Genomic DNA, 21,018 nt, shown 5'->3' on the forward strand with positions numbered 1-21,018 from the left:
AATTTCCTTATCCCATACTCCACCACTTCCACCCCTCCTCTTCTCCTACTTTTTTCAACTTACATTTTCTAAATTCAGTGGCTGTCAGAATGGCCTGGAGGTGCACACACTCACCTCAAAGCCGTCTAACCTGCGGTTGAATCCCGGCCGAGCTATATAACCTGTCATCCTGGTGTTTCGAGGGTGAAAATTGTCAATGTGCTTGTTGTCCCTCGGATGTTAAACTTGGCATCCCGTCTGCCGACATTAGTTGGTGGATGTTAAAGATCCCACGTTTTTCTTCGTGACAAGAAGGTGAGTTATTGACGGTACCATGATCAAATTCCAAATTCCTGCCATAACTTTAGTCGAATGATATGCATGGCCAGCCAGTTCGTGAAAGACTTGAGCCAAACTCCCCCCGCCCCCCCCCCCCGGCCAGCCCCACAGGAACGTGGGAATAATTGTGGCCATTGTAGAAGAAGAAGATATTTTCTAAATTCAGCTCTGCTGCATGCATACATAATACGTAGATGGCATTTAATAGTTTTATTAGCTCGCCTGTTCGAAGAACAGAGAGCTATCGCGATACCCCCAGCGTGAGCGTGAAAATGTTATAAAGTTTTTGGTGCAAGTTATTTTTGAGAAGCTTGCCATTCATTTAATATGTGCACTAGGATGCTGATATTTGGCACGGGGGTTCCTTTTGTTCCTTTGGTATACTATTGCTGTTGTGAAGTTGAAATGAAAAAATAATTTCAAAATTTTAAAATTTTTAAACTTAACTTTTTTGTAGCACATCAACGTTAAAGTTTTTTTCCTTTCTAATGTTTTTATCTACCACACTATTTTTTTACTGATTACAATATACAAATACATATATTGCTTTTAAATTATTTGGATCAGACTTCACTGCAATGCTTTATAAAAAAAAATATATATTATTAGACTAGTCTTTTAAAAACGATAAATGTATAAACAGGTGAGCATTGGGTGGCTTTGACACCAACTCTCTGGTTAAATGTTCATTTGGATCGTTGGTTGACAGTTCTCTCATGAAATGAAGAATAACGGACTGCAAAATGTCAAACCAAAAGAAATCTGTGTAGCTTTGTTATTGCATATGCCTCATGATTAATAAATCAAAATGTTTCTGCCATTTTCAGAGAACAATGCAGATGTGGTGTTTGTTGGAAAGATTTCCTTCTTCCCACAAGGTGTCCTCGGCCATGGTGCCGAGGGTACAATTGTGTACAGGTATGTGCACACATTCGATGCTGCAATCCTTTCATTGTGTCTGCCAAGGCTCAAAGGAAGATGACTGCGAGTATAATTTATTTTCCATTATCATTGGGGTCAAAAACAGCTGCAGAACTCAGCAGCCGTCTTGAAAGGAACCATTAAGCAGCCGTGTTGGAATTTAAGAGTGAAATAAAAACTTGGGCGGAATTTGAAAGGAGAGGATGTACAGCTTTTCAAAGATGAAGTAGCATATCTAAAGGAATGTTATTTATAAAAATTAAAAAGAGCAGACAGAAAAAGGGTGAGACCATCCCGGTAGCTTGCACGGCATCAACAACCAAACTCTACAACACACAGTCACCACAGCAATTACAATGGAATATTTGGGAACGACCAATCATACGTTGCAGACAGACACATTTAGGGACTTCTTAAATGGGGGAATGGGGTGGGAGGAGAGAGGAGGAGGAAAGACGCATGGTTGACAATGTCGAGGATGAGAAGGTGCTCCTGGTATATGTCAGGGAAACACGAGGTGTAAGGGGTGAGAAAGCAACATCTTACAGAGTTCCTTGTTCATTGCATATTATTATTACTCCACGCATAGTGTAAAGCAGAGTTCAGCAATTGGTTCACTCTGCCTGTCTGTCTGCCTTTCTGTATACGTCAGTTTATGATAGATGAACTACTTCGTTTCAATTAAATTTTATACTTTGAACAATGTAGAACACGAATTTGCAGTTTAGCAGTACTTTGGCTCTGAATTTAGCAAATTGCACTGAAACTCGTCCCGATCGCACGCGTGCATCAAGGAGTCAGGTAATTGCTTTAGTCTGTCTGCCTGTCTGGCAGTGAAATAAAATTGAGAAATCATTTCAAACAGGAAACCGACTGTTTTGGGCGATGTCATAAAAGGACACAAACAACAGGCATGAAGAACAAATTTAACGTGTTAAATAAGGCGGCGTAAAAGACTGTGCATCAACGGTGGTAAACTTCCAAATAAATTATGTTTTGTCCTTTTTCTACAACCTTTAAAATCTTATATTTCAATTGCCTTAATGTTTATTATTGAACACTGTTGAACACAAATCAACTTGTTGGCGCTTCCAAAAACCTCAAGTTTAGCAGTACTTGCATGTACAAAATATTACGCCATTTTATGGCGTCTTGACCGATCAAATTTGCCACTTGCGTTCTCAGCGTTGGGGAATATCGAGATTCAGACAAAATTGCTGCTTGAAGGAAATTTAGATCGTGCTCAGAAACGCAAAGCAGGAGTTGAAAAGACCCTTTCCACGTCTGTTTTTTCTTCTTGAGACTAAACGGGGTAAGGTGTTCTACGAATTCTCGATAGTCTCGATATAGATGATGGAAGAAGGTAAAACCGAAGGGAAACAAGCCCGAGAATGAAAAGATAACACTTCTCGTCAGGATGCAGTTATCTAATCATTCTGGCATTAAAATGTGAACGTGTAACGACAGGAATGAAAATGTGTTTTACAACAGGTGATTCTCATGTAATACACAAAAATTCCTTGATTGGAATCTCCTATCCTTAACATTAAAATAATGACAATACATCCCGGTTTATCGTGTAAGCAACCTGACTCTTCTTTCCAATAAACTACATGCCAAATATGGCTGAAAGTATCAGTTAGCATATTCAGTTTCTCACCTACAACAAAAAAGTTCCTAAAATAAGGTGTTTTAATAAATTTAACATCCATTCCATCCCATCCATTGGGATCATACTCTGGGCAGATCGTTGGTGCTGCCTCAGCAGTCTCCTTGGCTATTGGGTACAATCCTGGATGGGTCGCCACTCCGACACAGGATACCAGCAAGCTGGCACTCATTTTGCCGAGCTCGGAATGATGACTGGCAGAGTCAGCCCCACCTGGTGTTAATTCAACAGCCAAGTGGGATTTGAACTTAGGATCATAGGATCCCAAGCTCACCACCCTAACCATTAAGCCAACACCAGGCATGCGACATGAACTATATAAATGAGGACCTAAGTAAAAGAACGAGGATTTGCTAACAGGACCAGCTTTCAACGTGACTCATCCCCAGGTGACCAGCATCTCAAATAGTAGAAGAAGCATTTTTGGTTCCTCATAACCAGTTTAAACCTGCATTTTGAAACAGGGTCAACTGAGCACACCAGCCCCAGCACCTGCACAAAATGGTGGACGAATGAAAATGGGTCATGAAGAAAAAACTGGAATTTGAAAGGAGGTGGGCTTTAGGGTGCAAGGGGGGGGTGGAGGGTGGAGGGATAACGGGGGTAGAAAAGATAATGGCTTTAGATTGAAGAGAATATGAGATGGTGGTGAACAGCTGTCTTGAAAACTTGGAGGAAAGAATGAGATTGAATTGAAGAGAATGTGGAAGTTGGTTCCACAGGTGGGAAACCATCATGTGCATTGAGAGGAACATGAAGATAAGTACAATGTTATTACTATTTATTTCAAAGTTCAATTTACAAAAGGTCATTTACTTTGAAATTATGCAACATGCTATCGGTCTTACCTGTTTATTCATCCCATCCTTGTAAGCCTTTCTACCTTTGCCAATAAATTCCCTCGTCCTTCACTTGATCTTTTCTTAAGTTGGTATTGCATTCAGTGTCTTCCTGTCTTCAGCTATGTCTTTCATCAATTTTAACTTTTAAACACACACTAATAACGTTGTACTTATCTTCATGTTCCTCTCGATGCATATTATGGTCACACTGCTCGTATTCTACACATCCTATACTCACCTCTTTTCCTGTCTCCTTCAGGACTTATGGACGTATGCTTTAGCACTGAGAGTGAAATGTAATCTTAAACCTCCTTACTAAATCTTAAACATCAGGCTGTTCATCCTTCCATCCATTAAAGCCATTTTAGGTACTCTTAAAATGCCTTTCTAAATGGCCAAAATTATTCCCACATTCTCGTGAGGTTGCCCTGAGATCGTTTCTGGCCAGTGTTTCATGAACCACCTGGCCGGGCCTGACGTTTGACTATGTAGTTGGGGAAGGAATTTGGAATTTGTTGAGGGTGCCGGCGATAGCTCACCTACTCTTCACAAAGGACACCGTGGAACATTTAACATCTACCAACTAATGCCGGCAGACAGGACACCAGTTTAACGTCCATCCGAGGGACAGCACACATATCGATGAATCACCCTGCCTGTGAAATACCGGGATGGCAGTTTATAGCTGGGTCGGGATTCAAACCCAGGTTAGGCAGCTTCGAGGCGAGTATGTGTACCTCTTGGCCACACTGCCAACCCTCCTCTTAAATTTCCTTCGACCAACTTGAATAATTTCCACCCTTTTTTCACGACATTTTAATCTCTTCCTTTTCATTACTCGCATATGTTTGGTCTTTAATCTCCATGTATTATCTCCAACTGGACCGCCATGTCCCTTGACCTCCACTTTCTTGCGTATAAATGTAAAGAAAACCATAATCAATACACGACTTTCAAAATGACTTATTAATGCCAAATAAAGCCTTTTCCGCATATGCTGTGTGTGTGTTTTAAGTGAGTCGGTTCTGCTCGCTGGGCACGATTAACCTGCTGTGACTAGCATGAAATATGATTCGTCTAAATCTTGGTTTTTCAAACCCGGGGGCGCGACCCCAAGTGGGGTCGTCGAGCAAATTTTGTGGGGTCGCGGGTGTCCGCTTGCAGCGAAAAAAATTGTCTATTTTCGATCGGTGTTCGCTTTTACGGGATGTAATATAAACGGTTCGTTCAAAGTATGGGAACCGTCGCAACATGACGCTTGGAATGGGATCCAGCCGATGCGCGGGCTCACTGAAGGGCGGTTCCTTTTGGCGGGAAATTAGTGGTTTGATCCACGGCCTCTCAGACTCAGACGCTGACTCTATCATTAACGTCTATTCACGTCTCCACATACGACTCGAGACCTTATTTGTGATGGCAGCACCGGCCACCAGCAAATCTCGAACGTTCTTACCAGGATAAATTTCTGGACCTTGGATTTTACTACGTGGTGGATAAAAGTGGGGCACAGAGGCCTCAGTGTGTGATTTGTTTCGAAGTGCTTTCTACGGAGTCTATGAAACAAAATAAGTTGCAGAGGCATTTGACTACAAAACATGCGCCTTATCAGGATAAGGAGAGAGCGTTCTTTGAGAGGAAACTTCTTGCACTCAAGAATAAGTGTCTTGACAGAGAGGGTACATGCCATCAGACCAATTCTCGGGCATGAGAGGCCTCGTATCGAGTGTCGCTCCGTGTTGCCAAGACTAAAAAGCCTCACTCCATTGCGGAAGAACTCGTGCTGCCATGTGCAAAGGACATGGTATCTCTGATGGTTGGGGAGGAAGCGGCGAAGAAACTGGCAGTTATACCCCTCTCTGACAACACCATCCAACGCAGAATTGAAGATATGAGTCTGGACGTAACTGCTCAGGTCGTACAGAAGATCAAGGAATCGCCGTGGCACGCCATACAGTTGGACGAGTCCACTGATATCGCATCGTACGCGCAACTCATCGTCTGGGTCCGCTTCATCAAGGCTGATAAGTTTGTCGATGAGCCTCTTCTCATCAAACCATTGGAGGCCACCACCAAAGGCGAGGACATTTTTGGAAAAGTAGAGCAGTTTTATCGTGACCATGATCTGGACTTCGGAAAGTTGCTTGGTTCCACAATAGACGGCACGCCAGCAATGTTAGGAGTGCTTTCTGGATTCAAGGCTAAATTGCTTGAGGTGGCTCCTCAGACCTCCATGGTACACTGCATGATTCACCGAGAAGCGCTCGCCTCTCGTACTTTGCCAGAAACCTTGCAGAGCGTGCTCTCAGAAGTCGTAAAATGGTGAATCTCATCAAATTGAGCGCCCTCAACACTAGGTTATTCAGGCTATTCTGCCAGGAGATGGACGCCAAACTTAAGAATTTACCATTCTACCCTCAAGTCAGATGGTTATCTCGAGGAAACCTTCTGCGCGTTTACGAGCTCAAAGATGAACTGAAGGAGTTCCTACGCACACAAGGGAAAACGGCATGGGTCGCATTGCTTGAGTCAGACTCTTGGCTGTCAGAACTGTGCTATCTCGTTGACATCTTTGAACGTCTCAATGTCCTCAACCGCTCCCTCCAAGGCAAAGACGCCAACCTCATGATTTTTCACGACCAAATGAGCGGATTTCTGGCGACTCTAAAATTACTGGCAGACAAAGCAGCTGTTAAGCGCTTCAGCCTTTTCCCCCCGTCTGGTGGAGCATTTAACGACCTGCCAGTACGATGATACTGAGCTCGACAGTCTTTTTGGGGAGATAGCACGTCACCTTCGGTCGCTCATTGAACAGTTCGAGCACTATTTCCCTGAGCTGGATGTGCAGACCTTTTCTGTGGTTCGAGACCCTTTCACGGCTCCACTGGACTCAATTACTGATGAAGATGATGCAGCACAGGAAGAGCTTGTACAGCTCCAGCAGGATTCAGGAGCGCAGGCTCTTGCGCGGACGAATTCGTTGTCGACATTCTGGTGCAAAATGCTGCCGTCATACCCAACCCTGTCACGGCAGTCTTTTATTCATTTCATCTGTGGCATTAAGGTTCTCATGCCATATCCTTCATCATACTCTTGTGAGCAGTCGTTCTCCACCATGGTGGTGATTAAAACAAAGTACAGAAATCACCAAGAAATGGAGCATGATATGATCCTGGCATTGCCATCGACTTCTCCACGAATAAAGAAGTTGGTTTCTGAAAAATAGGCTCATCCTTCTCACTGATGTATCTAAATGTCATTCGGACTAAACTTATGAAACATTCAACTGTACTCTTTGGATACTGTCGGCTATTCTCCGTTTACTTTATTCACCATAGTCATGTTTTCATAGACGAGTAAACAGTAAATGTTCTTGTGTCATATGAAATCTTATCTTATATATTATGAATTGGGTTTTGAATCTTTTGGGTCGCGCAATGAAGAGAGGTTCTGAAATTGGGTCGCCACTTAAAAAAAGTTTGAAAACCACTGGTCTAAATGCTGAAAATTGTGTTTAAAAGACGATTTGAAAGAGTGGCAATTTCAAAATGGTTAACCATAATTGTTCTGTTCCTAAATGCAAATCAGACTCACTGAAATTTGGAAAATACGAGCCATATCCATGGATGATAGGTGTCGAGTTCCTCCCTTATCTTGTTAATGCAATTATCGAGCGGCGACTGTGGATAAAACACATACACATGCACACAAACACAAACGGATGCTTCTCTTTTTTACCAATAGATGCAAAAATCGAGTATAATTCATCTTGTGATCCTGGAACTGAACAACTGTTTTATACATGCAGTATATAACGACTACAGTCAACCCCAGCTTCATGGCGGTTCACCTATCGCGCCCCCGGTTCATCGCGGGTTTTCCCTTGGAATGTAACTATTTTTTTCTGCGGATTCCCTCGGTACATCGCGGTATTAATATTTAAAATATAAATTATTTAAGCAATTAATTATAACGCGTGGTGCTCGACCACTCACACAACGCACGAGACCAAGTTTCGCTTGTGAACTTCGAATATTTTCTACGTTTTTTCTCCAAGCCCCACGATGCCGCCCAAACGCCCTGCACCTTCTAAGGCTTCTGGCAAGGAACCGAAGCGCCAGAGGAAGGTCCTGGGACGCTCCAGGAGAAGGTTAAAATAAAGGTGCTCGATATATGCTTCGGGAAGGAAAAAGGTTTGCCGCCGTTGGACGAGCACTGCTCATACCCAGCACCTCAAAACCGACCAGACCAGACTGGACGATCTCCGGTACCTCAAACCCAATCACTGCCAAACCGACCAGACCAGACGAGTCGATCTCAGGCACCTCAAACCCAATCACTCCCAAACCGATCAGAACAGACGAGTCGATTTTTTGGGGGGGAGGCGTCCATTCATCGCGGATTTTCATTTAGCGCGGGGAGGTTTGGAACGTAACCCCCGTGAGAAACGGGGGATTACTGTATATAAAAAAAATACCCCCGAGCGGGAGTGCTGGTCATCTCTGCCAGAGGTCAACAGAAGCAAGATCAAATTAGGGGCATCGATAATCGAAAGGTGAATTTCGGGTCGAATTCGCTTTATTTCAGTGTCGATCAAGTCGTATCTCGGCCACAGAGTAGAGGAGCGCGATGACGTCAGCACGCACACGCAAAACCTTTACGTGTTTATTCTCGCGCGTGGTGTCACGTGACGAGCCGTGATGCGGCGGATGAAATGTTTTTTTATACAATCATAAAACGTCTCTTTTGCACCAGAATTTTTACAGAGACCTGTAAAGCTTGTTCTAAAACCCTCAAAAATGTAAACATTAATCTCCCAGACCCCAACAGTAAGCATCCCCTCGAGGAGACAATTCCAGGCTTCATCCCGTGCCTGCCAGAATCCGCGGTATCTCGACACCCACACCCACCCACCCAACGCATTCGATGCATTTCCCTCATTAAAGGTGAATTTCAGGTCAAATTCGCTTTATTTCCGTGTTGATCAACCTTATGCAGTGCGAAAGGTGGAAGCATAATTTAATTTGAAGTTAAAATCAGCGCGGGGACCGTGTTGATGTCTCCGGCGCACCACGAGGCGGATAAAAACGATAAAATCGGAACGAGAGCAAATGTCAAAAAAATGGCTCGTGTTGTTCTTGATAATAGTCCGTAGTATCTGAATCACTAATAACATTTGATCTCTCTTGATAAATGAGGGAGGAGATACGATTTGAAATCGACGATTTTCGCAACTTTGACAGCCTCGTGACGTTGACCTCGACCTTGGACGACCTTGAAAGTTATATCGTTGTGCATGTCTCATCGACCTCTATCCATTCCACTATTGGTTATTTGTCTCCACTCGGTTTGATTGTGGACGGACGGACGTACGGACGAACGGGCGGACAGACTTCGAGACTGGCTTTATTAGGTCATCTCTACTGAGATGTAGAGATGACCTAAAAACAAGTCTGAAGACGATGATGGTTCTCGAGCGGTATTTGACGATGTAGGTTGTTTCAGAAGTCAAGGATGAGATAATGTGATAATGTTTGACCAAGTTATAAAAATGATCAACATGATGTGGTACGGGTGACAGGTTATTAGCTGCAAAATGTCGAAAACCCGGTTTCGTTCAACAACTTTAAAAATTTGACCTTTGCATCACATTTAAAGGTCACAAATCAATGTTGTGGACATTAAAATAAGGAAACGGTATACTTGCTATAGCTTATTGGAGTTAGTTCGTCAAAGAAGGTCGAAAACCCGGTTTGATTCCCACAACTTTGAAAATTTGACCTTTGTGACCTTTAAAGGTCAAGGATTATGAGCTTTGGTGCAAAACTTCCTCTGGAACATTCCAGGAACAATATAACGTCACATAGGCTATATGGCATTTCACACTCATCGGATTATCCATACTTTGATGAAATCAGTATAAAAACGAACTTGAAGGGGGCGCCACGGGCAAGGTGTTCGAGATAGAGCAAAATGGTTTCAAGACTTTAGGTGGGGAATGACCTCAAGATTATGCATAAAAAATATTGTTATCCTAGCTCTCAAAGTTTGGGCGGTCGTATGATTTTTCTGTCAAAATTCGAAATTTTCTAAGTTCGTGACCTTGTGACCTTGACCTTGGGACGAAAATGAAAAATCGAGCTCCGTGGGGCTATGCAGGTGCCATTGGGCAAACCAAATACCGAAAACACTGCCAGATTCGACAAACCCCTCGGAGAAGATGGATTTTTATGTCAAAATCGCAATTTTCTGAGTTTGTGACCTTGTGACCCTGACCTTGGGACAAAAATGAAAACTCGAGCTCCATGGGGTTATGCAGGTGCCATTGGGCTAACTAAATACCGAAACCCCTGTCAGATTCGACAAACCCCCAAGGAGAAGATGCAAATTGAAATCGGCTACCCCCGAAAAACACATTTTTTGGGCGTGGCTCCGCCCATAATGGGCGGACCACCCCCATTTTCAGGAAAACAAAACTAAACTAGAATGGGCACTCGGTAGAGCGCATACCTTCACCTCCGCTACTTTTTTGTTCTTGGCATGAGAGTGGGGGGAACAGAACAGTGAACATTTTGGTGTTGGTTTCATGCAAATCGGTTTTGATTTAACCGTGTTATGACAAAAACCGCATATTTTGAAAGGTCGTGACCCCACTGACCTTTGACCCCCAACCGCTAACAAGGGTAATGACGTAATTGTGTCATGTCGCCCATCACAAGATTGGGCAATGAATTCTGAACATTTTGGCATCTGTTGCATGCCAATTAGATCAAAATTGACCGCGCTATGGTAAAAATACGAATTTGACCTTTCCGTGACCTTGACCTTTGACCCGATCGCTCCCAAAATCTAATCAAATGTTCCTTGGATAATAACCCATCATCCCACCAAATTTCAAGCGATTTGGTTTAATACTTTCTGAGTTATGCGAATAACAAACAAACACACACACACACACATATTCACAAATAAATAAATAAATACACAGCGACCAATACATAACCTTTCGCAGAATGCGAAGGTAATCATGATATTATAAACCTACCACCAAAATTTTGTCAGGATCGGATCAAAACCCACGGAGCTATGCTCGGGACAGACAGACAGACAGACAGACAGACAGACAGACACACAACAATAACGAATATAGTGGTCACTTATTTTTTTTCATGAAAATATTTTTTCGTGAACCAATATATAACAACCCTCACAGTCCATACAGGTCCCACCCACCTACCCGCCCTCTCATTTTCCTCCCAAACATGATCAATGTTAAATATCATCATTTTTAACTTTCCCTGTGCATTGACAAGCCACAGATATGACCTTCCTATCGATGTTAAGAAGCAAACAAACCAGTTATGGTGTCTTCCTCTGGGAAGTCTACCTGAATGTTGGGAATGAAGGCGTCATCTTTCCAATTGCATATTCCGTTCAATAAATCCCCAAGCCTGCCATGTTCACACGAGGTAATCCCGCAAGGTTCAAAGTCCACTTACTCCCGTCTACAAACCTCCGGGCCTCGCACCGATCCACGTGGCCTCGGGAGTATGCAGTACGGGGAGCTGCAAGCTGTCAACGTTTTGGGCGAGTTTAGAAAGTTCCCTAACCCTTTTGTTGTGCGGAGGGACATCCCTTTCTCGTAGGTACATTTCCCTGTATTCTTGGCTTCTTTTAGAAGCTTTGTGAGCCTTTTCAGGTAACAATCTTTATCTCGCACACATGATATACTTTATGTTGTCCCCAACACCACCATTTCCTGGGGCTTCTGCACATGCGCACCGACGCACTCTGGGGCGGATTGTGTCTGTTTGAAAGTCGCGTATTGTTTACTTCATTAAACTATTGTAATGTCACATGTCACTGGGGATGCAGAGGCTGCTTTGATGGAAGGCCTGTGGCTGTGAAACGCATCCTTCCAGAGTGCTTCAGCGTGGCAGAGCGTGAGGTTCAGCTCCTCCGCGAATCAGACGAGCACCCAAACGTGGTGCGCTACTTTTGTGCTGAGCGTGATCGCCAGTTTCAGTACATTGCTACTGAGTTGTGTGCTGCCACACTGCACCAGGTGCCTTTCTTTTCTTGCACGACTGCATTCTTAATGTTCCTTTCAATGCACATAAGGCTCACACTGCTCATATCGTACATGTCCTACTGCTTCCCAAGGCAGCAAGACGTGCTCTGACATGATGTCACGCTCCCATTTAGTTGAATGCAGAAGTCCATGTGGGATGGTCTGACACTTAAAAGTTATCGGCTGTTTTTAACATCGAGTATAAATAAGCCACCCTGACTGGCTGTGCACACTCTCGGTGCATGGAAGATCTGGTGAATTTTGTGGGCCACTGTATTCTTACAATATCCTGAACTTGAAGGATTGTTAGTTGTCCTTAAAGAAGTGTAGTTGTTGTTCAGCCTGAATTTATTGACAACTTGAGCTCTGCTTGGACGAGTTCTGCAAAACAGCACATAGTTCCACAGTTGTGGGTTCCAACGTGGTGCATCAGTGGCAAGATTGTGACCTTGAAGACGATGCAACCAGCAGCCAGGCGCTGCATTTTTAGAGAAGAAAATCGATCAACCTCAGACTTCCTTTGTATGAACTCTGTAATCCTGATGGCCTGTTTGTTTTTCCATCTGAGCACAGAGAATTTTTTTTTTCTTCTCTGCAACCACTTGTCCAATCAATGCAAAACTTTAAACATAGGAGGGACTCCCCATGGAGAATATTTGATTGCTAACTCTGACATCATAGGTCACATGGTATGACAGCCATTCAAAGGAAAAAAATTGTTCAAAAAAAAAAAGAGGAACATTGGATCAATGGATCAAAGGAAAAAATTTGGACATCATTTTCTCCAAAACCGCTCAACAAAATAAAATTTAAGCTTGGCATCTGTCATCAACTCCCCATGGGGTAGAAAGGTCGATAACGATGACGTCATCGGTGAAATGGTATTCCAGCCATAATTGGATGAATTGAAATCCTTATCAAAAAGTCTGAAACTTCATATATCTGATCTATGACTCGATGTGAGTGAATAATTCAATTTATGATGTCATAGATCACATGGTATGGCAGCCATAATGGATTAAATGGAAAAAAAAATTGGACATCGTTTTCTCCAAAACCGCCCAACGAAAAAAAAATTGAATCTTGGCATATGTCATCAATTCCCCATGGAGCATATAGGGTTATAATGATGATGTCATCGGTGAAGTGGTATTACAGCCATAATTGGTTGAATTTAAATCTTTATCTGAAAAATCTGAAACTTCATAAAAAGATCTATGATCAGATGTGAGTGGGTAATTAAATTTATGACGTTCATAACCCAAACCAAGAAACTATGTGACATAATAGGGTGCATGGTTGATACGGGTATATGGGCCATAACAGTAGCGTGTTCAGTTAACGATGGTATTTTTGTTCAGAATGAACGTGCGAGACGAGACGATGCACTCTGCGAGTGCCATTCTAGTTTGAGAAGTGTTTGTTTGACTTCAATGCATCCTTGAACCACTCGATGAAATGAGTTGAAAACTCGTAGTTGTGCTCAGGGGATGCACAGAAAGGTTTTAGATGCGAAAGTAAATTCATAGTACCATGTTTTCAGGGTGGTGGGAGATTCCTAATTCTCTCTGTAAATGTATTCCTGGTGGAAACCGGCATTACCAATCATGTGATAAAAGGGAGGGAATTATAACCCATCTGTAGTTTCAGGTTCTTCATTAGTGTCCTTATAATTCAAGTAAAACTACACTGATGTCTCCTGATTTCTGTTGTTTTATGCTTACCTTTTTTTTCTTCTTCTCAAGAATCCTGTTTTTTTGTAAACACCAGATGATTTCGCAATCCTTCACTTATATTTATACACCTGCACCAAGTGCCTCTTTTATTCAGTGCTGCTGTAATACCATTATAATAAAGTTTTTGTTTAAAACAACCAGCAATTGCTTTAAAAATATATTTTTTTAAAAAGATACTGTGTTTACTAAACAAGGTAAAACCCTCATCGAGGAGTCACTCGAGCATCGCAATGAAAAGCTGAAATGTTTCTCGTGTTTTCATTCCGTGCAGTATGTGCTGGATCCAAGCTTTGATAGAACGTGCTTGGAGCCGATACACCTTCTGGAGCAAACTTTACAGGGGCTCACCCACCTGCATTCCCTAAAAATCGGTAAATTATTCCCAAACCCCTTACCTCTCAGACTCAGAGCAGGCGCTCTAATCATGATGCCACCGAGTCTTTTTTATTGTCCGATCTGCATTCATTTAAATGCAAAATAATAGTAATAAAAATTCTCATGGTATAAATTCATACAAGCGTACGCCTTTGGGCCAAATGTCCTCTTCCTGTCTCCACATTTCCTTGTAACTCTTCTCTGAGAAAGAGTCGTCTTTATAAGTTTCATCTGCCTTCCTCGTAACCTATTTCTGTTTCATCTCGTACTGTCACATGACGTCACATCTTTTGAATGTCCAATCTGTTTGGTTTTGAGTCCAGCGCGGTGTTTTTACAATCCCCATCTTTCCACCACTCGGTAGCACATCGAGACTTAAAGCCTCACAACATCTTACTCTCGCTGCCAAATGCACACGGGAAGATCAAAGCTCTCATCTCAGATTTTGGTCTGTGCAAGAAGTTGGCAGCTGGGCGACATAGTTTCAGCCTTCGATCGGGCATTCCTGGCACCGAGGGCTGGATAGCTCCTGAGTTGTTATCTCGAGACTGCAATCCGGTTAGTCAACTGCACCACCCCACCATGTGTCTTGCACTATATGAACTACAAAGTACCAATTTAGTTTGTGGTTTTGCTAACCAATCCATAATTTGATAAGGCGCATGCTCTATTCACTGGTGGGAAACCCTTTTGTTTTTGTAAGAAATGGTTCGTAAGATAAATCATTTTGTGGCTATGTTCCCAAATTTAACCTCTGCCATGATGACCTTGAGTAAGTACAGACCTGTCGTGTGGGATTAAAGAATAAGCAGATTATAGAAATAAAAATCGATTCAATAAATATTATTTTGTTACTTTTAGAATGATTTATTTCTGCTTATTCTTTAATCCCTCCTGACAAGTCTGTATTTGTGGTGTTATTGAGCCAGACAGTATAAAATGGCAAAGAAACATTGTTGACCCGAGAACTCCAGCCCTTCTTTACGTCATTGTACCAGGCTGTGGCTGATTCCGTTCCCGTCGATCGCAGACATGTGCTGTGGACATCTTTTCTGCCGGCTGCATCTTTTACTTTGTCATCTCTGGTGGAAAACATCCCTTTGGTGACTCCTTACACCGGCAGGCAAACATCCTGTCGGGGGCCTACACCTTGGATTTCCTGAAACCGGATGTACATGGTACCGATTCTGGAGGCGTTCTAAACCTGGAAATAGTTGCTGCATTAGTAGTTTCAACCTGGTAGACTTTATTGTGGTTTATCAGTTTGTTTGTGGAAGTTGGATACATACACCAAGTGGTGGAAGTTCCAAGATCAGGCTAGGGCAGTTTAAGGTCTAATCTTGAGGAAGGACGGTGTTGACAAGGTGTTTGTCACATTTGTCTGTTGACATATTCCTGACAGAGGACCTCATAGCCAGAGATGTAATCATGAACATGCTCAGTCCGGAGCCCCGGGACCGACCGTCTGCAGCCAAAGTCCTTAAACACTCTTTCTTCTGGAATCTCGAGAAGCAGTTGCAGTTCTTCCAGGTATATATATATATATATATATTACAACATCATGTCCTTGTTTTTAACTCGGTCCGTAATTGTATGTCGATGGTGACTTTTATTGCAATTGGTTGTTGATATACAGCTGGCATGGTAGCCATGTTGTCCTCTAGTAAAACCAAAACTGTTTCCCTGCTTTGATTTAGTGTACAAATTTGCAAAAACTTTTTACTTTTCTTCATCTGACACCCTACATATCTTAAGAGTTTCTATCGATGCGATCACATTCGCCGAACTCACCCGGCACTCGGGAAGATGCTACCCTTGCTCCCGGGACCTCTTTGAGGCCCTGCGGGGCAGATGGGATCACGTTGTCGAGCTACATCTCCACATACTGATAATGTGTCCGCATCCGATGCTTGCTACAGGACGTAAGCGACCGCATTGAGCGAGAACCACTGGACGGGCCAATCGTGCGGCAGTTGGAGAAGGGGGGCCGCAGCGTCGTAAGATGCGACTGGAGAGTGTGCATCACTGTTCCACTGCAAACAGGTGTGCATTGCTATTGGGAAAAGAGGAAACTGGAAAAACAAAAAAAAAGAATACAGAAAGCACAGAAGTTTTCGACTTCATCTGACGTGCATACTTTACCAAATAAATTTTGAAACGAAAATTTACTCCGTTTTATTTCTTTGATCCAAAAGAAAGGCAGTCTGGAGAAGCATCCGGATGCCAATACCAAGAGGAAAGTCTTTGCAGCTTTTTCAATTTAAAACAGCATTTCCTATTCAAAAAAGGCACAAATATCCTCATGGGATCATTGTTGAGTCTGCCAGTCAAATTTGGCTTTTGTGAATGCATTTTATTTAAAATACATTGGTTAAAACCTATTTTAAAGCTTCACCATACCCTTCAACACAAAAACAGACCTTGGGTCATTTGCCATTACCTTCCAAGCATAGTCTGAGCATGATTTTAATATTTAATCAGGGTGGTGACACAATTGGTTCACCAGTAAGAAGATACCATGAGATTTTAAAAGCAAATGGCAGATATCCCTTAATGAAAGACTGCATACTTCATGATGCAGCAACTTACTTGTGAAGCACCAGGATGACAGTTTGTAGTTGGGTAAAACGAGCTTGGTTCCAGACATTCATGCTGGATCATTGCAATCCGTGAAAAGTCACAAAAGCATGAACAATCGCAGATTGGTGGGCAAGGTCAAAAAGGTTCCCCAAAAGCACAAGGTATTGTGGGTAACAAACAGTTTCGGCACTTATTTCGTCATTTTTTTTTGTAATTTTTGCAAGAACACCATTGATGATGATGTAGATGCATTCCATTTTAGAATATCGTACCGAATACCTTTCACTCTCCCCACAGATCTACGCAAGTTCAGGTTGTACCGAGGAAGCTCTGTCCGAGATCTGCTAAGGGCATTGAGGAATAAGGTGAGGACAACCCTGCATGTAATGCTCTCTTGTCCATCTCAACAACTGTTTCAAAACTTTGTGCAATATCATGTCCTTGTGTGTCACGTGGACTTGTCACAATTGTGGCATTGGTTTTAAATACTCCTTCACTTGAGACTTTTTTTACATGAAATTACTAAGGCCACAGACTACCACAGGCATGTGTGTGAACCAGTGAAAATTGGAGAGGGTCATGGTTTAGCTTTTGTTTTTCCTGCCCATTCTAAAATCACAACTTCTGGGAAGAGAGGTCAAATGGCAAACTGATTTCCTCCAGTGCAGGTGAGCGTGGACGGTTTGGCATGGTTTGCTTTCCTTTGCAATTTGGATATACGATACCCCCAAACTATCATTCAAGTTGTGGGATATATATATATATATATATATATATATATATATATATATATATATATATATATATATATATATATATATATATATATATATATATATATTTAACCAAGTTTGGTCATGATCAATGGGCATGGATTGCAACTCCATTGTTGGGGAATCCATAAGTTGTAAGATTCACTGTATCCTGTTCAAGGATATGTTTTTGGCACCCCATCCAATCCACCGAAAACTGCTCGAAGAAGAAGCACTCCTTTTTCATCATCAGATGCAAAGGGCTGCCGAGGCAGTTTTTCCTTGATTAGGGACTACAATCCTGGATGGGTCGCCACTCTGGCACAGGATAATGTCTCATTCTTGCCCACCAAGCTAGTACTTATTTAGCCAGACTTGGAAAGATGAAAATATAAGTCAACCCACCTGGTGTTATTTAATGGCACGACAGGGGCTCAACTCAGGACCCAAACATCTTAAGACAGCCACCTTAACGAAGTTAACACCAGACTTGACAACTGTTTGGCCTCACATGCAATAATCAATAGAATTTCCATGAGGAGAGTAAAGTTTTGTTGCATTTTCTACTTCATCTGACCGGCCTGTTGGACCTACGTGTCTGAGCACGAGGCATGTGATGCTGTGACCGCAGGTTCAAATCCATAACCACAATGGATTCCCTCAATCAAGTGTTGAAATGTGCTAAATATCATTGGAAGAAAGGGGAAACGATGTTTCAGGCTTGAGCCCTTCAAAGTAAATGGCATATATCTTGCCAACTAATGCTCATGTATTGTGTCGTGCCAACACTTGCCAAAGTATAAATTGATGCCACTGTCTTGTCATGCCGTTTAGTGTGCAAAAACTTGTACACTTGTAATCAGCATCCACAACCATCCTTGGCCATGTTGTGGAACACCGGCTGAGGCCCTCACTTTTTTTTCTTCCGCAATCACTTTTTCACGTTTATTGGCTTTTAAATTCGTTTATCCACAACCGTTTGAGTGATTTACATGAAACATTCAACATCGGAGCACCTACCCATGGACATTGGTTTTTGTTTTTTTTTTTAAACAAAGTTACACGATTGGATGGAAAATGTGACCAGCGTTCCAGTCTTTTCTGCAGGCATGGGTTGAAGGGTGTTTCACGTATCAGGCACGATCGACCTCGACTGAATAGTGTGTAGAATCCCGAGAATGAGACTTGCAGACCGGCCTATCCCACGTGCACGTTGAAGAAAATTAACTTGCAGATATGACGTTCAACTCCTTTTTGGTACCTTCTGCAGTCTTCTTGAAAACGAATCACTCTTTCCTGGTGTCTCTCAAAGTTTTTGTAAATTTTCATAATTGTTTGCAATATATTTTGTGTACAATTAGCATGCATTGACGTACAAAGATTTGGGTACATCGTACAGATTATGCATAGAGGAAGGAAGGTCTGGGCTGAGAAACATTCCATTAATGAGGACATTTCAGATAAATAATGAACTTGAATTTCAAACCTAGAGGTTTTCTGTTTTCACCTATTACTTAAACCAAACTATCATTACAGCACAAGGTTTGATTACAGGAATCATTTGCTGGGGGTGCAGCTGTGCCATTGATGCAGTGCCTCTGTAGGTCAGTTGGCATTTGTAATTTGTTCAAAGTGCAGGTGATAGCTCACTTTCTTCTCACAATGGACATCATGGGATCTTTAAAATCCACAAACGAATGCTGACAGATGGCATGCCCAGTTTAATGTTCATTGATGCATCGTCCTCCCTGCAAAACACCAGAATGACAGTTTATAGTTTGGTCAAGATTCAAATCCAGGCTCAAGTGTGGGTGAGTGTGCATATCTTCTATGCTCTCTGGACAGCCACATCTCATCGTGATGTGAGGTTTGTTTTATGGAAATGTTTTTTTTTTTAAACAAATTATAAACTATTTTTGTTGTTGATGTATATTGTGGGATTATGATTAAAACCTGCTTGTTGGACCTCGATTGAAATATGTTCAAGCTGAACGAAGCTTATTTTTGAAATAAATAAATTATTTTAGAAGTCATATCTCTTGTAACTTGGTTCATGCTGGGTGTTATAAAGTTTATATAAATGTTGCCTTCAGGGTATCTTAAGGCAAAGCTAACTCTGGAATGGGTAGTATTTGTGCCTTTCCACCGTTGCCTTAAAGGGAATTATAGTCGAAATATGAATCGGCATCACTTGAAGGCGATAGCTGGAAGGGTAGGCAGATTATCCCCCTCCCCTTTTCCTCCCTGAAGGTTATTAGTGAGACATTGAGTTTTCCCAGAATTAGCCATTTCTGAAATCCTGCCTTTGACCCCACCACCTTTCTGATGTTAGTTCATCCTCAGAAAACCAATGTATCCCCAGCAGCAAAATAGAAGCCTTGCTTGTATGGTACATAAGACGGACAACAGAAGTGAAGTGTATCGTACTGTTCCAATATCGTCAACCATGGTTCAACAAACCTAAACAAAAGGTGTTTGAAGCTTGCAAACAAAATCAGACAGCATTGTATGTTTACATGAACAAGAACATCACAAACAAATCCACAGTGAAGCAGATCAAGTTAGGCTCAGCATTGTGAGTACGACACCAATGGTTGCTAATTTTGTCATATAGATACGATTGCGTTCGAGAAAGTAGAGGAAATATGGTTTGTCTATTAAAGTACTGCATGCTCTGTGACCTTCCCAGAGACACCATTACCGCGAGCTCCCGCCAGAGGTGCAGGAGACATTAGGGGAAGTGCCCGAAGGCTTTGTGCAGTACTTCACGTCACGCTTCCCCATGTTACTCCTGCATACATACAAAGCAATGGCCTTGTGTCAGAGCGAACGTGCCTTCCAGATCTACTACATCGCCGAAGAGGCTCCTGCAGTTTGGGCTCCTGCACTTGCCACATCATGAAACACCACCCCGCTGCTTTGGCATTCACAGAAACCTTTGTTGTGCACAGACTTGTAAAGGCACAACACCATGACCACACCACATCGTGGATTGCTTGGACTCTTCAGATCGAAGGCAAATGTGAACCGAGACAACTGATAATGGATATCAAACAATATATTTTCTTAGAAAAATCTAATCTATTCTTGGTTACCTAAACAGGTGATTGAAGATATCTTTGCACAGTTTGCTTAAGAAACTTGTGCTGAAATATGAACTGCAAGAAATCAGCAAGTATTTATTTACATGTGGATCACACCCGAGATGTCCATCCTGGGTTTGAATACCAATCCAACGATAAAAACTGTCACCCTGGTGTTTCACAGCAATCGTGTGTAGTCTTATGGACGGACGTTAAACTGGGCGTCCCGTCGGCCAGCATTAGGTGGTTGATGTTAAAGATCCCACGGTGTCAATCGCCAAGAGCAGGTGAACCATGGCCAAATTCCAGGGGGCACTGCATCAGCAGTACAACCACCCCTAGCACTGATGCAAACCAGGCAATCACATGCTGCACACAAAATGATAACCATCCACTCCACATACTATTCCAGAGAATTTTAAAATCTGAAAAAAATTATGTGCATTTCAGGAGCAGGAATAGTCACGTCGAAATAATTACGGTTCATGTGCCAGACCGAGTCTGACGATTTAAACAAAGCAAACCGTTCGAACAAGAAATACCTGAACGATCCCCACAATCCATGTTCACCAATCGAACATCGTCAGAGCGAGGATTACCTTTCACCAAATGCTGCTCAGGTTTAAATGCCTGAATGGTTGTCACAGCACTGTATATAAACATTTAAAAAGTCC

The 21,018-nt window shown here is 42.4% G+C and overlaps 2 protein-coding genes across 5 annotated transcripts in view; one reads left to right on the forward strand and one right to left on the reverse strand.

Moving 5' to 3' along the window:
- Positions 1–21,017, forward strand: part of ERN1 (endoplasmic reticulum to nucleus signaling 1) — a 67,296-nt gene extending 46,279 nt beyond the window's left edge. For 3 of the 4 annotated variants that reach the window (XM_085858421.1, XM_085858423.1, XM_085858422.1), the window contains 9 exons: positions 1,146–1,236; positions 11,623–11,812; positions 13,826–13,925; positions 14,294–14,487; positions 14,960–15,107; positions 15,332–15,459; positions 15,849–15,972; positions 16,807–16,874; positions 19,951–21,017. In XM_085858421.1, coding sequence (XP_085714547.1) covers positions 1,146–1,236; positions 11,623–11,812; positions 13,826–13,925; positions 14,294–14,487; positions 14,960–15,107; positions 15,332–15,459; positions 15,849–15,972; positions 16,807–16,874; positions 19,951–20,163 — 1,256 coding nt within the window. In that variant the 3' untranslated portion in view covers positions 20,164–21,017. Of the gene's footprint in view, positions 1–1,145; positions 1,237–11,622; positions 11,813–13,825; positions 13,926–14,293; positions 14,488–14,927; positions 15,108–15,331; positions 15,460–15,848; positions 15,973–16,806; positions 16,875–19,950 lie in introns of those variants that run through there. The other variant, XR_015052046.1, reaches the window with a different exon arrangement.
- Positions 1–21,018, reverse strand: part of LOC147011766 (uncharacterized) — a 369,804-nt gene that overhangs the window by 78,888 nt on the left and 269,898 nt on the right. The gene's annotated exons all lie outside the window — the stretch shown is intronic.

The sequence above is a fragment of the Eptatretus burgeri genome, chromosome 15, assembly GCF_056783735.1.
Source record: "Eptatretus burgeri isolate ZD-2024b chromosome 15, Ebu_testis_v1, whole genome shotgun sequence".
Classification (NCBI taxonomy): domain Eukaryota; kingdom Metazoa; phylum Chordata; class Myxini; order Myxiniformes; family Myxinidae; genus Eptatretus; species Eptatretus burgeri.